General features: G+C 33.3%; 2 protein-coding genes and 1 long non-coding RNA gene across 3 annotated transcripts; 1 reads left to right on the top strand and 2 right to left on the bottom strand.

Annotated features, from left to right (window-relative positions):
• The first annotated feature begins 3,713 nt into the window (after positions 1-3,713).
• Positions 3,714-9,587, top strand: LOC132306906 (uncharacterized). The gene is made up of 10 exons (XM_059804498.1): positions 3,714-3,880; positions 4,386-4,550; positions 4,925-5,105; positions 6,012-6,068; positions 6,160-6,230; positions 7,332-7,410; positions 7,511-7,570; positions 7,928-8,031; positions 8,138-8,198; positions 8,984-9,587. Exons 1-10 carry the CDS (start codon positions 3,747-3,749, stop codon positions 9,371-9,373), a joined length of 1,302 nt encoding a protein of 433 aa, XP_059660481.1. The 5' UTR covers positions 3,714-3,746; the 3' UTR covers positions 9,374-9,587.
• Positions 9,588-10,781: 1,194 nt separating this feature from the next.
• LOC132306907 (uncharacterized) lies at positions 10,782-14,922 on the bottom strand. Its single transcript, XR_009482131.1, has 3 exons — positions 14,730-14,922; positions 12,182-12,317; positions 10,782-11,060 (listed from the first exon to the last, which is right to left on the bottom strand). It is a non-coding gene; the product is annotated as an uncharacterized LOC132306907 (long non-coding RNA).
• A 2,177-nt stretch (positions 14,923-17,099) lies between these two features.
• On the bottom strand, positions 17,100-17,459 carry LOC132309498 (uncharacterized). Its single transcript, XM_059807803.1, has one exon. It carries the CDS (start codon positions 17,457-17,459, stop codon positions 17,100-17,102), a length of 360 nt encoding a protein of 119 aa, XP_059663786.1.
• Positions 17,460-19,361: the final 1,902 nt, after the last annotated feature.

Here is a 19,361-nt window from a genome sequence, read left to right on the forward strand (position 1 = left end):
TATTTATGTTTTATGGAAAAGATAATAATGTTATGATTAATGATTTAACGACCGAATTTGATAACTATCGAATTCAATTTATGTGTGTGGGGTTGGTGAGCCTACTAGAATTATGTCATCATGTTTCTACCATACTCTTTTTCTTTTTCTTTTTCTTTTTCTTTTTTTTTTTTTTTTTAATCTATTGTTTCTTGAGTAGTGATATCTTTTTTTTCTGGACCTAGAAAATGTTTCCACACTTATTATAGTTACAATGACAATTAGATTTAATCTACCGATCACATTCCAAGCACACCTATATCATTTCTTTTTAATACAAAAACACTATTTCTATTTTTAGTTTTCAAATTTAATATTTACCAATATAACTAATTATAACAATAAATATAATTACCAAAAAAAAAAATAGAAACCTTTTCACCTCATGAAAATCACTTCTCACCACTAATCCGGATTTTTGTTTTCTTTGAGAAAAAAAAAGTTTTTAAAAATTGCATCTATGAGTCTATGACTTCCCTTTTTTTTTTTCTTTTTTTTTTTTTTTTCAAATATGAAGTCTATGACTTGAGAGTTGATGATAGGAGTACCAATAAATGATAAAAGTATATTAAAAATACTAAAAAATACTGAACACTAATTTTCTAAATATGGCAAGTTTCAAATAGAATTTATGTGGATTTAGAGTGTTTTTTTTTTTTTTTGATAATTTTTTATAATCTCAATATCATATCTCAAAGATAAATGGGGATTCCAACTATGGTTCGCAGTGATTGTTAGTCAATCATTCATTCAATTTGACTGTACACTCTATATATATTTTAGAAGATCATTTTGATCCATACTTAAAAAAAATATTGTATCTGTGATAATTATTAACTTGTGGGATCATATTTGTCTTAATTAAGCAAATTAAATTTTGAAATCCAGCAGCGGATTACAACCCAAACGAGGGAGTTGTAGGTAGCAAGGAAATTAATCGTTTGGTATGCGTTTTGTTTTTAGCTAGAACAGAAATAGTATTTTTGAAAAAAATCGGAAGCACGTTTGGAAATAATATTTTATTGTGGAAATGTCGGAAACAGAAACATACAAAATATGGTTTTGGGACATGAATAATTGTCAAAACAAGAAAAAACAATTTTTTAGTATTTTGGTTTTTGGTCATTGTTCACGAAGTGTTTTAGTACGATGTAAAATAAAACAAGGTTGCACCAAATATGCTTTTGTTACTAAAATCGACACTATAGCAGTCCAAAACAAAAACAGCAGAAACAAAACGTATGCCAAACGGGAAATGATCTCCAACTTGAAACCCAGCATCGGATTTCCTAGCTTTATGAAAGATTGTTGTACTTTTATCTTCAATTCTAAAGTCATGGATGAAAATTTCTTAACACTTGTTTTTTGTCCAAAGAAGATGAAAATTTCTTAACACTTGCTTTTAGTCCAAAGAAAATAAAAATTTTGATTAATAGTGAGACGTTATTTTGAAGAGGTGAAGAGGTCTTTTTATTTTTTTATTTTTTAATTTTTTGTAATTAAATTTTATTGTTATAATTAGTAATATTTGTTAATATTAAATTTGAAGAGTAGAAATAGAGATATCAGTTTTGTATTAAAAGAAAAAAAAAAATGTTGGGTTTGAAACGTGACCTATAAATTAAATGCGTAAATGAATTTTCTTGGGCCACCAAAAGTAAGCGATCACTGCTCCACCATACTTAACATCCATCATCACCTTAGAAGAAAAGTAACCAAGTAATGGTAAGTCAAAAAAACAAAAAAAAAAAAAAAAAAACTTAGATTGTTTTTATGAGTAGTTCGTATAATGATTACCCCAACCTCACTATTAATAATAATATTGAATAAAATATAAAAAATTCCTCTCGATTTGTAACATTTCTCAATAAATCTTTCTCATTTAATTTTTTTTTATTAAAGATCCCTCGACTTGTAATTCTTTCTAATAAATCCCCCTTGTATAATTTTTTACCAAAAAATCTTCCTCAACTATCTAAGGGGTAAAAGAGTTGATATTTGGACAAAAATATCTTTTTATTTAAATCTTAATTTTACTAAAAGTCAAAAATTCATATATCACAAACCATACATTCAAATATTGCAAATAATATATGCACAGAAAGCTTATAAAACAATGATTCCAGATATATAAGATTTATTTAACAAAACTTCAAAACCAAAGAGAAATAAACAATCTAAAAATCCATTGCAACAATCTTATTTTATTTTATTTTTTATAAAATACTCGGGTTACTTGCAAAATAAATTTTAGAATTATTCATTTTCATATAGAGCATAACATATAAAAAAAATTAACCCCAATAGAGACCGAATATTCTTTTTTATTTTTTTAAAATGGTGAGTGTATAAAATAATGAAAATATTTTGACGCAAAATATGATATCTCATGAAATCGATCTATGTTTGGGCTAATTTTTTTATATTTTCAACTCCATATATAAATTGATAATTCTGAAAAAAAATTAGCAAATATCTCGAGTATTTTAAAAATAAAATAAGATTATTGGAGTAGATTTTTAGATTGCCTATTTCTCTCTAGTTATGAAGCTTTGTTATACAAATCTTATATTTCTGGAATCCTTATTTCATAAGCTTACCATACATACATTATTTACAATTTTTAAATGTACGGTTTGTGAGATATGAATTTTGAAGTTTGGGAGAATTAAGATTTAAATAAAATGGTATTTTGGTCCAAATATTAACTCTTTTAACCTTTCAGATAGTTGAGGGGGGTTCTTTGGTAAAAAATTAGATTAGGGGGATTTATTGAAAAATGACTACAAGTTGAGAGGGATAATTTGGTAAAAAAAAGACAAGGGTGGTTTATTGAAAAATACTACAAGTCGAAGGGGATTTTCTGTATACTTTACCCATTAATATTAGGCTCGCGAGTATTTAACACCCCTATAATATCATATAGCTCAAATAATTCTCTATAGATTCTGGAAACCCTAACGTTTATTGTAAGGGCAAATAAGGACATCTCGTCAATTAGCCGTTAATGGGGTAATAAAAATACTAAAACGTCCTTCCTACAATTAAAAAAATAATGAAAAAATAAAAATTTAGTTAATGTAAAAATACTATTATAATTTTTATTTTTTAGATTTATATACAAAAGGGAAGGCCGTTTTGAGAATCAATAAAGGGTAATTTTATTATTTATTAAATTTAATCAATCAAGTGCAAGACATAAATTTTTTTAACACTACATTTTTAACAGTAATAATTGAAAAGTCATTCTTTACAACATTTCTTAAATTCTTGAGGTAGTTATGTACCCAAAATAAAATAGAGGGGTATTATTTGCTCAACAAGTAAACTTTGAAAATGTTTTAGATACTTAGTCCTTAATATTATTATAATGTCAGCTCCACATGTCATTTTTCAAAGTAATTTTAACATCTTACCTCCAAAGATTACGAAAAGGTTATTTTCGGCCTTGAATTCCATCGGAACACAGAAGAAGAAGATGAACTAGGTGCTAAGCCACAGCTGCCATACATAGTTGGCTAGTTGCATATTCATCAAGTTGGGTTCCTAACTTATTAGGGAGCCCATGAGAAGGTAGCCTTTTATATAAAGGCTTTGAGCCCAAAAACTTGTAACATGGGCCTTTGACGAAGCCCAAACTTGCAAAACACCGCAAAAACTGAAGATTAAACCCTAGACCGGAACGTTGCAGTCTTCGGAGTCTGAAAATGGGCGACACGATGATGGAAGAGGGCGATAACAGTAGAGATATTGAGGTGGCTCCGGCCCGTATTGCAGTCCACCCTTCTAAACGGTCCGTCGCTGTCGCCGTCGGGTCGGATCTCCGCGTCTTCGATCTCCAGTAAGTTAGCTGCTCTCTGTTTTCCTTTTGTCCTTCTATTCGATTGTTATTGATCATTATTCGAATATGTTGATTTGTTTGATTCCTGAGAAAACATAGGAGAGAAAGTAAAGTTTGAATCTTTTCATCTTCAATCTTATTTAGATTTGATAATAATAAAAAATAAAAACCCAAAAAGATCATTTGTAAGGTGCCAAACAGTAGCAATAAGCACACTTATTTGATTTGATTTCTTTTCTTTTCCTAAATATTCGTCAGAATAGAACGGATTGCTGCTAAAAGTTGAGATATGATAAGTTATGTCTTTGATTAGATTTTAAGATATTCTCAATTATGAGAAACAAAGGTTCAACTCAGTAACATGTAGTGAAAAATTTTGGTTCATTACACTGTGTGTGTACATTTAGCAAAAATTTGAGGCAAAATCAATGTCCATGGGATGTTAAAGAGGTCCTCTGAATGTGGTTTGAGTATATTTGTCAGTCACTATTATCTTCTTTTACAGGGTTGGTTGTTCGGTTTCTTTGGTAGATGATTCTGATGGACATCCTCATAAAGATTCTATCCGAGCAATCCGTTATGGTGCAAATGGGAATCTCTTTGTTTCTTGCGGCGATGACAAACTAGTGAAGATTTGGAACACAGATCTTTGGCGCTGTGTATGTACTGTGTAAGTTTTGAAGTCAAATATGGTTAACGTGTAGATGGAGAAGTTAGCATTCCTGCAGCACTTCTGGGCAGTTTTATGTAGTGTTATACCTTGATAGTTAGGATAATGTGATGGGATGATCATAATTATCAATTTTATAACGCAGCGTCTTATATTTTGTTGTAGATAGATGTATGCTGCCCATGATATCCATTGCATTTTCTTTGACACATGATGTATTTTAGGTGAAACACTAATATGCTAAGCCCCATTAGCCTGTATTTTTGCTATACCTATTGGACTGCTACCCGTTTCATGATAGAATTCAAAACATGTGCTAGATCTCATTTCATATTTTTGCAATTGAAGTTGCCCGATATTTGTTAATTCAACAGGTCATCAGAGAAGAGAGTGAGTGCAGTTGCCATAAGTAATGATGGTCTGTTTGTTTGTTTTGCTGACAAATTTGGAGTTGTTTGGGTTGTCGATTTGGATGGGTTCGATGAGAATCAAGCTTTGATCAATAAGAAGGCAGTGCCAATTCTTTCCCACTATTGCAGCATCATTACTAGTCTGGTGCGTCATTCCTCATCATTGGTCTCCGCCTTTTTCTCCCTACTAAATTGCACATATGAACCTATTGTGGATCTATAGGCATATTTAAAATTGAACCATGAGCACACTAATATCTATAAGCTCTGATTGCACCCAAAAAAAAAAGGCCATTAAATAAAATACTCCCTCCATCCCGTAATTCTTATCCAACTTTCCATTTTTGGCTGTCCGAAATACATGTCCCTCAATGTAAAAAGATTACATACTGCCGAAAATATCCTCCACTTTTGAGAACTTATCCCAACTAACACTATTTTTTAAATGATAGTATTGGAATTTTAAAAGGGAACAATGCATTAAATGATTGTCCCTTTAAAAAGTTGGAATTTCAAAGATGGACCATGCTTAGGACAGTGGGAGTAATAAGACTTTATTATTGCCCACTATGTGTATAACACCATTTTTTTTTTCTTTCTTTTTTTCCAGAAGATAAATTTAATGTGTAACACTTGACATTTCAACTTTGTGCTTATTCAGTATTTCTACATCACAAAGTTGTATTTATTTTTATAGTTTTTTGTTTATTCAGTGGCTATCTTGACTTTTCAAACAGAAAAATAAATGCATAGGATAGGTTTTACCATGTCCTCCTTCCACACGTGTTTCATGTTCATCTATTTTTTATTTCTGTATTTTTTTTGGTTAAGTGGACTAAGTGTATTTTGATAAGTATATTTCTGTATTTATTTTCTTTTTTGTTGCTACTCCTACATTTATATTGTCAATCCTTCCTTTTGGATGGATGTTCCTTTATCCTTTTGTTTACTATTCACTGAAAGCCTGATCTTGAAACTTACCACTAGACTTGAAGTATTCATTATTTTTACTAGCTAGTTCCTTATTCTTAATAGAAATATCTTATTGCAGGAATTCTCTCCAGATGGACGGTTCATTATCAGTGGTGATCGGGATTTTAAGATTCGAGTATCTTGACTTTCTTACTTGTTAAAATAAATAAAATTTTAATTACCAATTTGGTTTCCTATTTGTTTCACACAATGTTATTCTATGACAGGTTACTGTGTTTCCCAAAAATCCTTTAGATGGAGCTCATGAGATACAAAATTTTTGCCTTGGCCACACTGAGTGAGTGAGTTTTGTATATCAAAATCTTTTCCATTTGTTTTGAAAAAAATATATCTTTTATCGTTTGAATGAAAGAAAAAGAAGTTGACAGCTGACAAGGATTGGAATTTTATTGAAATACTTTAGCCAAACAGTCTTCCTGGTCATACCAAAAACGAAAAGAAGATAAATGTTAGGCAAAATTGTTGAACAGGGGGATGTTGAAATCTGATCTAACTTTGTAGAATATTTGAAGATTAGCCTGCACAATTTGGTACAACTGATACATGTGGTTTTGCTGTTTTAAACTATTTAGATCCTTTAAATTATTATATCTATATTTGTTTAGGAATAGTTTAAACCATGGACACAGGAACCAGTTGGATCCTTCTCCTTTGCTTTTTGTTCAAAGGTCATAGCTATTTGGTGATAACCAGGACATTAGTGAAGCTGAGGAAGGAACCAGCGGAATATCTAGAATCTTTGTTTCCCTAAATTCTTCCTCTCTATCCTTGGTGTCTTGGTTTTACATTTTTATGTATGATCAGCATCATCAGATCCATTAGATACACCTGAACTTCTTTAAGAGTTGTACCTTGCTGACAATAAATTTTCTTTAGAACACTTAATGTTTGTTTTCATATTATTAGTTCTGTTTAAAATGGTATCTAACTGTGAGACCTTATTTCCTACCCCCAAGTGTTACGATCTTTCAGACTTTTGAACTGATTTGAAGCTCTGAGTGTGTATTTTCCCCAAAACTAATTAAATAAACAAATGAAAAAATATATTGGTGTACGTTTTTACATGTTTCAAGTCAAATTACATATAAACCCATGTTTCCTATGTAGGTATATGGTCTTGAAGTTTGAGGTTGACTTTTAAATACATATCTGAATGGCGGTCTAAGAGACCGAAATTAACAATAGAAGTTAGGCGTAGTTTTAGAAGAGTTAACCATTAGAGGTAATTTGTGTATTCTAAACCACATAGTGGTTAAGTAATTTTTCTTATGACTATAAAGGCCTTGGCATGAGGGTCTTTTTGACTAATTAGAATGTGGATGACGACTTTCAGTTGGTACACATTGATTTACAGCTATTGCTGCATGTCTATTGGCAGGTTTGTATCTTGCCTTGCTTTTGTCTGTACTCCGGAATGTCCACAAGGTTTTCTTGTATCTGGAAGCGGGGATTCAACAGTGAGTTTTTTGAAATCGATAAACTTGTGTGTTTGCATCTTGACTTTATTTTCTTTAAGATTCCAAGTATGGTCCTGATCTGCTTGCATTCCTTTTGCAGGTTCGCTTATGGGATATTAACTGTGGATCTCTTCTTGATACCTGTGAAGTTGGAACACAGGTAGCTCTGTTGTTCTAACCCTGAGGTTCTGAAGAAACCCGACCTCACATAAATTCTGATATATAACTAATTTTCTTCATTAATCTTGCTTAATAGTATCAAAGTAGCTTTTCCTTTTTTTATTTTATTTTATTTTTTATTTTTTTGTGGGTTTAAGTAATGCTGACATGACAATTGCAGGTGAGGAGGAATATTCCCGATTTTGCCTCTAATTTTAAGAAAACATGCATTTTGCATTTCATTTCTTTTACTTCCAGAACTGTTATGTGCATATTAGTTTCTAGCACAGTTAATTCTTTTGTCTTTTACTTTTCCCTTATCTTTTACTTTTTCCTTATTATCTTTTGCTTCCTGAAGGCAGGACTACTACAGTCTAACGGAAGTGAAGAGGAATATTATCCTGCTGTAGCGGATCTATGTGCGACTCATGATAGTTCATTAGTCGCTGTGGCCATTCAAAGGCAAGTCCTTTGGCTTCCTTAAATATGCGTCCTTTCTTCTTTGAGGGATTTGTCAATTCATTTTTGCAAGACATCTGATGATATAGGTGTTTTACTTCCACTGTAGCTTCTCAGGAATAATACTGTTGAGCTGTGACCTTTCTACTAAGAAACTCTCTGTTGCCAAGGTTAGTGTATTATTAAAGGTTGAGCAACTTTCTAAAGAGAAATCTGGCCAAAATCATTTACTCTAGATTCACTAGCTTTTTACACTTTTTTTGTGGTTTTGTCCTTGTTTCTTAGTACAACTAGCCTAGCCAAAGTAGCATTTTCAGCTACGAGTCCATTTGGAATAGGGCTATGAATAAGATTGGAGTCATTGCAAAAAATTGTAATATAAGATCACTTTGGCATTTCTTGAAATGAAACTTTTTTATTTACCTTTTAGTTGACACTATGGGATTACAATTAATGACCTTATTGGACATGCTACTGTGTCTTTTGGGTTAAGTATTAGTAGCAGAATGCATTCCTCTTTAGTGTTTGGTGAGGGTTTACCTTCATTACTTTGGGCTAGTGTTGTTAGCCTCTTGTTTTTAATGTTATTTTTCATTTGCCACTGAAGTAAAGTCCGACTTCATAAATGATAATAGAAAAAATGAAATGGTGGTGTAATGTGAAATGCGCAATGTGATTGCATGTCATGGATTTTGGTAATAATACAAAATGTACTTGATAGTCCTGTTCTGAATGATGGCTTTGTAGCTGAAAGCTATATATTTGCTAGGCTATTGGTACTGTCAATTATGGGCGTACCTGAAAACTAGATATCGAGGGGGGAAATTGGATCTACTAAAAATAATTTTACGCAATGTGAAATACAGCTATTCTCTAGAACTATGTCAAATTTGTATTGAAGGGGGAAAAAAACATTAAGATATATATTTTTCTTTTTGAATGTTGTTTTTGTCAGGTGGTTTCCATTGCGGCAGAGACCTTCATCCCCACAAGCTTGGGGACTAGTTGTTCCGCTGAATTATTATGGATGGTCACAGGTGTCTCCAACCAAAATGGTCTTGGTTCTGCTTGTTTGGCCCGCGTTAGGGTTGTCTCTGGTTTCAGCAAAACCAATGCCGATTCTATTGAACATGAGCCAATTGTGTTGGAGGACCCTGAGATTCCAGGGGGAGTGCAACTGCTTGAGAAGTTGCAGGGAAGCGTGTCCATTGAGAAAGAGGTGTTCCTACAAGCAGCTGAAACCGTGAAAACAGCAATGCGTAATTTGTTGATAAAAAAGCAATACACTTTCGAAAAACGAGAGTTCAGGAAGAGGGGCAGAAATGATAAGAAAATCAAACAGTAGTAAAGTTTCGACAATGATGACAAAACTTGTTCTTAATGCAATTGTTTGAGGGCCACTTAACTTTTTGTAATCCGAGTTATTAAGCACTGTGTGTAATCTGAGATATAAGGATGTGGAGCTCAAATTGTCAGAATATAGGGTGCCTTCTCAATCATTTGGTGTACCTTGTGTGCCAGGTACCCCAATTTGTTAGTTTATTTTTCTTATTTATTGTCGTCGTTTTGTTTTGTTTCACAATTTGCATTTATTGAGACATAGAGTAACAACAGAGTAAGCTCCAAGTGACTCTTCTTCATCGGAATTAAGCTTGTATTTTAAACACTTAAATTAAGCCGAACCCGGCTATAAATCACATTCTATCAATTACATACAAACCAAATCATTATTACCAACGTAGCTATTGATTGCCTTTTTCAAAATTTTTAGTCTAAACCCGACACTAGGCTGTAAACGAGCGGAGTAATGGTATGCTTGAGCTCGGCTATGTCAAATAATACGTTGCTTAAGCTCGGCTCGAGCTCGAGTGAAGCCTAGAAAATTTAGTTCGAGATCGGCTCGGGCTTTGTTTGACGAGTTTCGAGCCGGAGCTTGATAGCTCGTGGATGACAACTCTCAGTGCCAGAAATCAAATCAGCACAACGATGATGACTAGCAATGAATCGCCTTGGTCACCGAAAAAGATGATGACTGGCAATGAATCGCCTTGGTCACCGAAAAAGACAGAGACGGCGAGAAAGGAAGCAGACGACGGGAGATAGAACGGCCGGAAAAGAGAGGGCTGATGGGAGCACTTATGGAGGTTGGTGTATATATATATATATATAAGGAGAGAGAGAGAAGAGGAAAGAGGAGGCACTACAAGAAAAAAGGGCTTCTACGAGGGGTTAAAAACGCCATGAAAAGTCATTCACGGCGCATTGTAGGCCCTCGTGTATGAGGATTCCGTAAATACTTAAATTTATTTACAACATGAATATTTACCCGTTAATAATCAACTTACGAGGCACCAAAGTGTGCCGTAGAAAAGTTTTCTACGGCAAATTGTAACTACCCGTAAATAATCTCACGAGGCACCGACACATGCCGTACAAAATTTTTCTACGACGAATTTTAACTACCCGTAAATAATATCACAAGGCACTGATGCATCCCGTAGAAAAGTTTTCTACGGCGAATTTTAACTACCCGTAAATAATATTTATGGGGGTTTCAAGCTCCCCGTAGATAACATAATTTTTAATAAAAAAAAAATTATAAAACATTACCCTTAAATGCTACCTAATCATTCACACAACCTACAATTGGCATTAATTTTCAAATATCATTTAATTCAAATATATATCAACACATTCATAGTTGCAATTCTATATATTAATGTCAATAACCATAACCAAAATAATTTCTTGAAATACCACATTAAACATATCAAAAGACTTAAAATATTTTTACAATTCAAGAATTCATGATTGATCAATGTGCCAAAATAGGAAGTAAATCCATTTACAAAAAAAAAATAATCAATTTCCTAGCAATTGAGTTTCAATCTGCACTTGTCAAAAATACCACCTCATTTTCCACGATACAAAATCCAAGCAAGTAGGTGCTTCCATTGGTTCAGCAACCAAAACTCGAATAGTAGGGTTGATAAACTTGGTAGCCAATGCAACCCCATATATCAAACCTCCGCCTAAATTTTTTTTACCAAAAAAAATGGAAAGCTCAACAAATTAGTAATAAAGATGATGCAGGAATAGAAAAGATGAATTAATACTTATAAGTCATTAAACAAACCACATAGGAACTATTATAGTGTCTATTTGTGAGGCTTGCTCCAAAATACACCAATTTATGAACATCTGAATAAAGCAGCCACCAGTAAGAAATAACAGACACGTAAATATAGGAGAAGCCAATATTTAACTTCAACTCACTTATGACTTATGTCAATTATGGGTTCTTATTGAAACCACTGTTTTCAACTTAATATTGCTTTATCAAAGTGAAGAAAATTATATATAGCAACCACCTTATGATTCATTACTTAGTACTTAATTCAACGTGGCTCATATGCATTCTAACATGGCTATCTATTTAGATTGATTCCCTAAATCATTATACGCTACAGGTTTAGAAAACTCTATTCCAAAGAAGAAACATCAACATCGATCCCAAGATGTTTGTCTCTATATATTTTAAAAGTATTACAATTATTACTTCACATATTGAAATTGAAAAGTTATTACTTCATCGATAAAAATTGCATAGCACAAAAATGATAAGCAAAAAAAAGTTGCCTTGTAGTACCAAAGAATAGCCAGTTTCTAATATCTAGCTGAAAATAAAAAATTCTATTTGGATTTTCAATTTGTAAAATCCAAAACCCAAAGAATGGGTGTTTGGTTGGTTTTTCTGGATGTGGTTTGCTAGATAATTCTGCCCATTTCTATTCTACTCCTGATACTGATATGATGGCTAGTATGGATGTTACTAAACCCCAAAGACAAGGAAGGGCATGGTACGCAACAAAATGCTTCAGGGAGTAATGAGGAACCATTTTTGGCAACGGATGCATTTATTATATTAAACAACATTATAAAAGCTACGACAAGAGAGAAAAAAAAAATTCTAAAGGGATGGAATTATGTATTCATCATAAAAAAGTATTTAATAGAGATTTTAATTTATAAAAAATACAAGCAGATAGTGCAAACTTAGGGATCTATCAAGGACATTCAGTGTATGACATCTCCTCAAAAAGCATTTAATAGAGATTTTAATTTATCAAAAATATAAGCAAATAGCGCTAACCTGGGAACTATGAAAGGACATTCAGTGTATAACATTGTTTTTCATCCTTAAAAAACTGCTTTTCCAACATATAATCTTCCTTGGGCGTCTTCCCTCTCCTAATCGTCCCAGCAAGGGGTCGATTGGTGACCTTCGTCTGTCAATAAGAGTGGAATATGCACATCCATGCTGTTAATTAAAAATTAAACTGCTGCAGAGATACTTATGAAAAATGCAATCATTTCGCAGCGAGTACAGGCAGAAATTGGAATTTTTGTGCTATCAATGATAAAATACAAGAATAGTTGAGAGCACCAATTACTCTATTACTCCTTTTAAAAATGGATTTATTGCCTTTCTCATACGAGTAAGAATTTCTGGACTTGAAACAACTAAAATACATCCTCTAGCCTGATCACAAGAAAAGTTCCAAAAAGAGTTGGAATTAAAAATTAAAATGAACACCTCAGCAAAAAGTTTCAGGGAAGAGTAGACACACTAGTAAATAAGTCAAATATGGATTTGGATTAAACAATTCTCAATGCCCTGTAGATTTTCAAATAGGTCTGCAAAAGTTTGTTCAAATCGTTTACTTAATACAATCTAGAAAATATCCCCAGCCAGGATATGTTCTTTAGCTTGAAGCACTGCTTCCTTGTATGCTTCACTTGTCATGGTTGACTCCTTCAATGAAGGACCACACAAGGTACTGTATAATTTAATTAGACCTGCAGCTAGCCTTGGGTTGAAATTTAAAGTCAAATTAAGCATACTACCAAGGAATATATAAACAGCATAATGAATGGAGTGGATCATTAAGCATAATAATGATTACTCACGGAACTATATTATGCACTCTAGACACTAAAGTTTCCAACCGTTTCATTCCATCATTATAGGCCTCCTTAACAGAAGAAAACCAATCCAATTGCACCCAGTGGATCACAATTGCTTTCTGAAGTTGAACAAATTGCCATGGAAAAAAGGAACTCAATCATATCTAATGAAGAAATCACCGGATCTATTAAAAAAAATTAGAATTTGAAGCTATTAGTTACCACTTCATCTAAAAAATTCACAATTGAAGCTATTAGTTATCACTTCATAATAAATCAAATCCATAGATTGGAAAGATATCATTTGATTCTTGACATAATTTCAGCAAATTGCCATGGAAAAAAAGAACTCAATCATATCTAATGAAGAAATCACCAGATCTATTAAAAAAAAAAAATAGAATTTGAAGCTATTAGTTACCACTTCATCTAAAAAATTCACAATTGAAGCTATTCGTCATCACTTCATAACAAATCAAATCCATAGATTGGAAAGATATCACTTGATTCTTGACATAAATTCACCATATATACCTTTCCACAAAAAATAATAATAATAATAAAAATAATAATAAAAAATCACCATATATGTTCCTAGCAAAATAACTTGAGAACAATTAAAACATTATCAATATTAAACATAAGAAGGAATGAATGAGACCATAAAGAAATCAAACTTTAAAATATTTCAAGGATCTGAGTCGATATCTCAACCTACATCATATTTTGTTCTCTCATTTAGATAAAGTACATTCTTTTTAAGATTAGGAGGAGGAGGAGGAGGAGGAGGAGGAGGGGCGGGGGGGGGGGGGGGGTGCGACATCGCTACATTAAGTCTGCGGCAACATAGAAGAGGTTGGAGAGTGAGAGTAGGCTAGAAGGTAGAAGGGAGAAGGGAAGGTGGCTAGGTGCCCCAAAGATAGAGATGGTGTAGCATCGCTACAATTCATCTCGTTGAACCATAGTCTCATTGTTGGGTTTCACTATGTATTTGTGTTTTTGGGAGAGGAGTGAGAGTACACTTTTTAATTTAGATGGGCTCATAAAATTTCAAAAGAAGAGTGGTGAATATACTAATAAAATTAACACTTCTTACTAAAGTAGTTTTGGAATTTAATTCATGGTTAAATGGTTATAAAGAACTAAACTGGTATTTTCATTAGTCATGGGTCCACCCCAGATTAATGGCAATTCTTCTGGAGAATAGTTATATCTAGCCAATGTTTAAGAGGCACACAAATATACAGTGAGTCCTTCACCTATAAACTCCAATTATCTGCTAATTTCTTAATCACCATAGCCCAACAACAATTAATCTACCAGGGGATATGATTAGATATGTATAGTCCAACATATAATTTTTTTTTCTACCATCAGGGCATACAAGTATAATAAAAAAAAGATGGTTAACATTCATAAAGACATTAATTGAAATAGATTACTATTCATACCAACCGTTTGATCAAATACATCATAGAATGAAACAAAAGAAAGAAAATTTGAGGACCCATAAATTAGTGATTAGATCAAAGAATCAAATTATGAAAATAATATATAAATAAGGAAACAACTCAAAGTCATGCACCAAATAATAAATCTATACCAATCCAAGATGCAGTCTAGATAAAGGAATAATAGTTAGCTAATTATTCAACCAAATGCGTCAATTAAAGAACAAGAACAACATTCACATATGGAAAACCCAGAAATAATTAGAGTAGGGAAACAATTACCTTGCCATAATTTGCTTATAGTGGAGTTTTGACTGCAACCCAAGCAAATCTGAATCTAACAAGTCGCTTAAAACTTATCATCAGAGTGTGGAGAGAGAATTCAAAGATACAGGGAACTTTAGATGTATATCTATTCAAACCATATATAATCGTAAGCACCAAAGATGAGGAAGTAATGGATACCTTCCATAATTAGGGCTTTGGTGGAGAGAAAAGATTTTATATTACAGTAACAAAAAAGGAAATTAACAACAAAATATGCATAAATTCACATTATGCGTATGATAGAAAATACCAGAGTCATCAAATATATACATATATAAACACACACATCTGTGTGTAATACATACCAGAACTTTGACTTTGCCCGAACCTCGTTGGTGGCCGTAGGAAGATCTCTTGCCACAACCTGGTACCAATGAAACTACACAAACAATTGATGAATCCCAATATCCCAGATTTGATGCTCCAATTTCGACACAAATGCTTCCCTATTTAGAGCTTCCGATGTACATCCGCAGGCTTCTTCAAGAAATCAGAAAGCAGTTTTTTGTGATTGTGAAATGACCTCTACTCTACTAATTCTTACACATATATAGAAAGAGATTGACGAAACCTTGATTTTTTACTCCAAATTGATGTGTATAGCCGTCTGAAATTCGAAGAAATTGTGGCTCCAAGTGGTTATTTGTCGTGTCTAAACCACTAAACTAGAGAGAGAACTCAATGGAGAGGCGAACCAGAGAGAGAACTCGATGGAGAGGCGAACCAGAGAGATAACTCGAATACGGAATCTATAACATCATCTGCATCTTTTTTGTCTAAAGAGAGAGAGCAGAGAGAGTTGCGGCTTCAATGCGAGAGAAAGAGTAGAGAAAAAAAGCTAGGGCTTGATATATAACCTATTGACAAAAACTACATCATTTTTGTCAAATTTTTAATTATGTTTTCTATTAAAAAAATCATTTATTTGGCTTTTTGGCGCTAAATTTCCCGCCAGCGGGACGGAGAGGGAAAATTTTATTTGGAAAGCTTATCTACGGGGCAAAAAAGGCCCCTTGGAAGGCTAAAAATGGTATTGCTTATTTACGGGACAAAAAAAGCGCCTTAAATATGAAATCTATTCACGGACTCTATAATACGCCGTAAAAGAACTCAAGTTTAATTTTTTTATTCTTTTCTGTATATATGTTTTGAAGTAGTTTTAGTAAGGCTAATTTACGGGAAAAAAAAGGCCTTAAAATGTGAAATTCCACTAATTTATCAACGAGTAACATTTATCCCGTTAAAGGATGCCGTAAATATATCTAAATATTCACGACCTCTTTAAAATGCCGTAAACATATTTTTCTACGAAGATTTTACTAAATCCTCGTGAAAGCATGTAACAATTACAAGGATTCTTTTAAAAACTCCGTAAATGATGGTAATCACGAGGCAAAATAAAAAAGCCCCGTAAATATTATGTCGTAGAAACCCACATTTCTTATAGTGAGGGTTGAGTGGTGATGGACAAAGGTGGTGAAGCCACCGGTGGTAGATAGAAGGGATGCCAGAGGTAGAAGAGAGGGTTGATGAGGGAGTGAGATCCCGACGATCGTTGATGGTTGGGGATTGTTGCCTCGTTGGTGGTCACTGGTCAATGATGAGAGAGAACAGATTGAGATGGAGGCTGATATATTGTTGCCTCGTTTGTGGTCATTGGTCAATGATGAGAGGGAGAGAACAGATTGAGATGGAGGCGGATATATATTCTATTAACCCTAAACATTACATAAAAGAGTTTATATACAAAGATAAGAAACGTGTATTTGTATAATAATCACAACTCTATATACAATTACAATATGACCCTAATATAAATATATATCTACATATAAATGTGTTAAATACAATTACAATCTGACCCTAACTTTTGTATATGTTATAATTGGGTATGTATATATATGTATATATATATATATATATTATAATCGAGTATGCATTATTCATGAACAAACCAGTCGTGCCTATTGATGTTCAGGTTCAGCTCGTTTATGAATTGAGCCTCATAATTCGGATAAATAAACTGAGCTCGAGTCGAGTAATTCACTAGCCGATCAGTTCCAGTAGTTCGCGAACGGCTCGGCTCGTTTGCAGCTCTACCCGACACTTATTTAACCTACCAGACATTGTACCACTATCTTCCTTGGACGGAAATTCAATCTCAACAAAATAACAAAACACACTCATCAAACGCTTTTCTTCCAGCAATCCCCCAGGTTGATAGATCATACTGCTCGTCACCCGCACATCAAAAGTCACAGCTCGAAGCAAATCCAAATCTTTAGCAATGGAGCTTGTAACCCACTCGTCAACCGTGAGCTTCTATCAAAACTGGCTTGCACCGTCGAACTCTCCTTCTTTCCTTGCCAAAAAAGGGGGGAGCGTAGTCATATGAAGAAGCTCTCTCTTATAGTGAACTGAGAGATGGACGTCATGGTAGTAGAAGACAGTGTTCTCGTTAGGGTTTGTGAGTGTGAAGCTAATGTTCCACTTGGAAGAAACGTGATTAGAAGTTGAGAGGTTGAAGGGTGAGATAGAGACCGATTCAATATGGAATTTAGGGTCTATGATCCAGGTGAAGAAGGTTAAGACAAGAAATAACACGAATAATCCTGCTTTTGCCATCATCTCCACCGTCTCCATCATCTCCACCGGCTCGTAGCCATAAGATTTTGGTTTCGCCATGGATGATTGATGACCGAGGAAGAGGAGGAGGAGAAGAGAACTTTTTCAGCAGCGACTGTGTTAGGGTTTTAAGTCGGAAACAAAAGGGCCCTTCACTATTGAAAATAAGGCAATGTATATGGTGATTTCTTTCTCCTTTCCTAATTGATCCTTTTTCTACCTTTTGAAGGTTTCCTAAATCACTTTTCTCCTTATGAGAAAATGCAAAAACTTCTCGAATCTAATTTGGCCAAGTCATATTAGATTTTTTTTTATTTTTTTTAATTTTTAATTCTTAGGTATAAATGAAAAAAAAAAAAAAATGATGCTTTCTCTTTAAGAAAATAATTACATTTATATTAAGTAATTTTTAATCTATAATTTATTCTTCTTATTAAAGTTCTAAAAAAACGTATTTGTCTTTTTGAGAAAAAGTAGGTAAAGCTTGAGGATTTTAAAAAAATTTTAGTTTCCTGTTTTTGAGAAAAAAAGAGAAAGCACTATTTCTTTATATATATATATATATATATATCATGTAACTTTCTTTCTTTTTATTTATTTATTTATTTTAATTCTGACGTGGCATTGGGGAGTTTTTACTTTCTCTTTCGCGTTACCTATCATTTCTCTTATAAGAATTACTATTTTTCTCTCTATCCTACATTCTATAACGAGATTAGAGAAAATAGACACCTAATTCCACATACTATATCACAAATTATGCTAGTGATGTTTAGCATTTTCTTAAGAGATGGGAACAACTTTTAACACAAACTTTCAAACTATGATATTCCATAGTAATAGACTAGTAAGTAGAACTTTTCGCGGCTATTAATAATCTACGGTCAAGAGTGTAGCAAAATTTCTCTCGATATAGAGGTTAATTCTCTGTTCATTCAGAGTTCTCTGTTCAATCAGAGTTTTCTTTGTAGGGTTTGTTTGTTTGTCCTCTTGTTTTAGAGTTTGTTCCTTTCTTATCTCTCCCCTATCACCTGATCTTGGATTATGCTATAAAGGTTGATTCGAGATGTCACATGTGGGTAGCTATTCTCGTTTTCGAATCACTTTAGCAAAGATCACTCTTTTCCAAGATTACTTCATTTGCTTCTACATTTTACCTCTATGGTTATGTGTGTTTCCTTTCTTGATTTCTCTTGGACGGTTTACCTTTGTGGGTTCTGGTTGGTTGGTTTTATTAATTAGTGGAATCACAAATGGCAAGGGCTCTTGTTGATCGATCTCATTGAGGGCTTTGCACTTACATTTGATGAAAAGCAAAACCAGTGCTTTTGGTGGTTCTAAGTGATTGGATGAACTTTGCACTTGCATAAGTTGGCATATGGTTTGTCGATCGGTACAGTATTTAAAGTCAAAGCAAATCAATACAGTGTCAGCTGTACTTGTAAAGGACGCTTTGTCTGGCCTGTAAAAGTGATGGTGTTTCTTTTGGCAGTGTTGGGTGTATCGTGGTGGCAGTTGTGGTCAATCATTTGTCTTCTCCGGCGGAGCTTTTCTCGGTAGCCAGGATGCATATTCGTCGTCAAGGAAATTCTGTTGCGCATGCTGTGGCTACGACTCTGTGTTTGCATCTTTCAGTTTGATGTGGTCACCAAGTGAATATTTTGTTTTGTTTATGATGATTGTAAGAATAGTATTATTTATTTATTTATTTTTGGTGTTTTTGTGTTTGTTTTTTTAATCAGAGGCAAACATACAAACAAGGCTACAAAACAAAAGAGGCATATGCATAAAAAAAAATAAAAAAAAAATAAAAAAGGCTTAGACTTTTACCATAACGATGTTGTCCATAGATCAAATTTGTATATATGTATAGCCATGCTAAAGCTACCGAATGTAAAAGTCTAGTGGAAAAAATTACTAGTGGTCAAGCAAACTATTTTCCTATGCTGTGGCCATTTTGTT

This window comes from Cornus florida, unplaced genomic scaffold (assembly GCF_030987335.1).
Source record: "Cornus florida cultivar Cherokee Brave unplaced genomic scaffold, ASM3098733v1 CherokeeBrave_3.0.0_Hap2_Chr05, whole genome shotgun sequence".
NCBI lineage: Eukaryota > Viridiplantae > Streptophyta > Magnoliopsida > Cornales > Cornaceae > Cornus > Cornus florida.

Excerpts from the sequence above, each read along its gene's own strand:
- LOC132306906 (XM_059804498.1), top strand. The coding sequence starts at position 3,747 with ATGGGCGACACGATGATGGAAGAGGGCGATAACAGTAGAGATATTGAG. Across the intron at positions 7,571-7,927 it reads CCTGTGAAGTTGGAACACAG|GCAGGACTACTACAGTCTAA; the intron begins GTAGCTCTGTTG and ends TGCTTCCTGAAG. Across the intron at positions 8,199-8,983 it reads AGAAACTCTCTGTTGCCAAG|GTGGTTTCCATTGCGGCAGA; the intron begins GTTAGTGTATTA and ends TGTTTTTGTCAG.
- LOC132309498 (XM_059807803.1), bottom strand. The coding sequence starts at position 17,459 with ATGGCGAAACCAAAATCTTATGGCTACGAGCCGGTGGAGATGATGGAG.